The sequence below is a fragment of the Balaenoptera ricei genome, chromosome 8 (assembly GCF_028023285.1).
Source record: "Balaenoptera ricei isolate mBalRic1 chromosome 8, mBalRic1.hap2, whole genome shotgun sequence".
In the NCBI taxonomy this organism is placed as follows: domain Eukaryota; kingdom Metazoa; phylum Chordata; class Mammalia; order Artiodactyla; family Balaenopteridae; genus Balaenoptera; species Balaenoptera ricei.
The window spans coordinates 102,389,818-102,393,047 of NC_082646.1; the positions used below are offsets into that span (position 1 = coordinate 102,389,818).

The window sequence follows — 3,230 nt, forward strand, 5'->3', positions numbered from 1 at the left end:
ACTGCCATATGTATGTGACCACATGCCCACATAGAGCACTTGTATGAACCTCTGTTCATGGGCTTGTTTGTCCTACTGATTTACATGTATGTTTGCACTGGCATGTGGTAGAGAAAACATCTGTGTAACAAGTGAATAAATCAAAAACGATTCATAAGGTTTTTAAGAAGCAGGACCCAGAATATCTTATGCTTCACTTGAGACATATATAGTTGAAGTATTAAGTATATTTTATTTTTACTAAACAACAGACTTTTGAGTTGGATATAATTTTAGGAATTAAATGTAATGTAGGGCTAAAATGTGAATGGGATGACATGAGAGAAACGAAACTAGATTATTGTACATCACACAACATTAAAATCCAAAGGCTAGAGAGAACTTTGCGTTCCCCAAAACCTTCTTGAATGCACTTTTAACCTCTTTGTTCCTCAGGCTGTAGACGATAGGGTTCAGCATGGGAATGACCATAGCATAGAACACAGATGCCACTTTGTCTGTGTCCATGGAATGATTGGAGCTGGGTTGTAAGCACATAAAGATGACTGTCCCATAGAAGATGGAGACTACAGAGAGGTGACTAGCTCAGGTGGACAAACCTTTTTGGTATCCCTTAGCTGAGTGCCTCTTCAAGACGGTGATCGATATGAAAAGGTAGGAAATCAATATTACCAGAAGAGCAAAAAAGACATTAAAGCTTGAAATTAAAACAAGAACCACCTCACTAATGTGTTTATCCGAGCAAGAGAGAGCCATGACGGCTGGAATGTCACAGAAAAAGTGATGGACCACATTGGACTTACAGAAAGAAAGGCTGAATGTACCTCCAACATGGATGGAAGCATTCAAGAAACCACATGCATTATGGCCAGACGTGTACACACACTTGTCATCATGGTGATGGTATAATGGAGGGGTTTACATACTGCTGCATAGCGGTCATAGGCCATTGAGGCTAAGAGGAAATTTTCCACACTGGCAAAGGCTGCAAATAAGTATATCTGAGCAGCACATGCATTGTAGGAGATGACCTTGTCTCCTCTAAGGAACCCAGCTATCACTTTAGGTGTGACAGCTGAGGAGTAGCCAAAGTCCACCAAGGACAAATTAATGATGAAAAGGTACATTGGGGTGTGGAGACAGGAGTCCAACAGGATCAATGCGATCATCCCCAGGTTTCCAAAAGCACTGATGAGGAAAATGAGGATGAACACAATAAAGAAGGGAATTTGAAGTTCTGGGGCATTGGTTAGACCCACCACGATGAAATCCATCACATTTGTACCATTCTCCATGTGTATTACTAAATTCTCTGTAGTAATGAGAAAGCAAGGCGTGTCTGATAAACGGCAAAGAAATTGCACTGAAATTTAAATATATAAACACTCCATTATTTTTTCATTTTATGATGGCAATAAATTATTCTTCATGATTCTCTGATCTAAAGCATTGATTGAAAAAAAACTTAGTAAATAAATTATCTTATAGTTACATACTCTTGAAGCTGAAAGATCCATACGGATTACATGGCCAACTTCCCACTTGTGCAAATGAACAACCTGAGGTGCAGAAAGAGATTATTATTTGTCTTAGGTCACATATTTGCCATAAATACATGTCCCAAATCAGATCACTTCAATCTATTAACAGCTTACATTTATACAGTGCTCAGTCCAAGTACACATTTATGTTTAATTTGTTTAAATATGGTTAATCTTCTAACAAATCTACAAAAGGTTAAGTGTTTTGAGCAAGTTTACACAAGTACCAGCTGACAGATTCAAGCTTTGGACCCAGGCAGAGTGACTTCCAAGACACATGATCCTAACTGAAGTTTAATTGAATTTATTTTAACTAAATTCATATTTTTTCATTGCATACACTAGACCAAACTCAATGCTTGTGGGTGCACAGTGGAGAAACTAAGATATATATGTAAACTAGATGTAGTGGGGAAACTAGCACACCAAAATCATTGTTTTAAATTATACTAATAAAAGTAGACTAATCCCACTTACGTTTGGACTCATTTTTCTGTCCACTCATGGATGTGTGAATTACATGTGGTTTGCATAAATGATGTTTCTTCGGGCATGTACTTAAATATACTTTGAGTGAAATGAGAGTGGGGATGATCATGCATCTTCAGGATGGTGATAAATATGAACATGCAGGAAATAAAGATAGCCATGAGAGCAAAAAACACATGGAAGGTACTAATATAAACAAGAACCATCTCACTCATGTGTTTATCTGAGCAGGAAAGGACCATGACTGCTGGAAGATCACAGAAAAAGTGATGAACCAGATTGGACCTACAGAAAGAGAGACTGAAGGTATCTCCAATGTTTACAGAGGCATTCAGAACACCACAAGCATAAGAGCCTATGGCAAGACAAGCACACATATTTGTTGTCGTGGTGATGGTGTAATGTAGGGGTTTACACACGGCCGCATAGCGGTCATAGGCCATTGAGGCCAAGAGGTAACTTTCCACCGTGGCAAAGACTTTAAAAAAGAACATCTGAGCAGTGCATGCATTGTAGGAGATGACCTTATTTCCTGTAAGGAATCCTGCCATCACATTGGGTGTGATTGCTGAGGAGTAACCAAAGTCCACCAGAGAGAGATTACTGAGGGAAAAGTACATAAGAGTGTGAAGATGAGAGTCCAACAGAATCAACATGATCATCCCCAGATTTCCAACTAGAGTGATGAGGTAGATGAGAGTGAACATTATAAAGAGTGGGACCTGCATTTCTGGAGCATCAGGAAGTCCTAGAAGGAAGAATTCAGTCACTACTGTATTGTTCTCCATGGACATCATTTGGGAATCACACGATGCCCTGCAACAATGAGAGGTAAAGGAACAGGAATGGAAAAGAGGGTACAGTGAAATTGGAATGCATGTATACTCTGTGGATTATTTTAATTACAGCAATAATTTGTTCTCCAGATCTAAAGCATACACATAAGAAAATTAGTAAATAAACTATCTGTTGTGTTATAGATAGTTGAAATGGAGGGGTTTCATGGATCACTCATGAAGTTTACTAATCTTGTATATGAGAAACTGAGGTATAGAAAGGGGTAATGACTTGTCCAAAGTCACATATCTGGAATGACTCCATCTTCCAAATCATATCTACTGAGTCAAGAAACAACATACCCTTCTATAGTGCCCACATTCCAGTATGTCACAGTCGATCCTCATTATCTGTAGTAGTTGG

At 38.6% G+C, this 3,230-nt stretch overlaps 1 protein-coding gene across 1 annotated transcript; it reads right to left on the reverse strand.

The window, feature by feature from the left end:
• Positions 1–357: 357 nt before the first annotated feature.
• Positions 358–2,827, reverse strand: LOC132370227 (olfactory receptor 5B2-like). Its single transcript, XM_059929953.1, is given in 3 exon segments — positions 358–863; positions 866–1,339; positions 2,062–2,827. Coding segments are annotated over 3 exon segments (1,746 nt in total).
• Between the last annotated feature and the right edge of the window lie 403 nt (positions 2,828–3,230).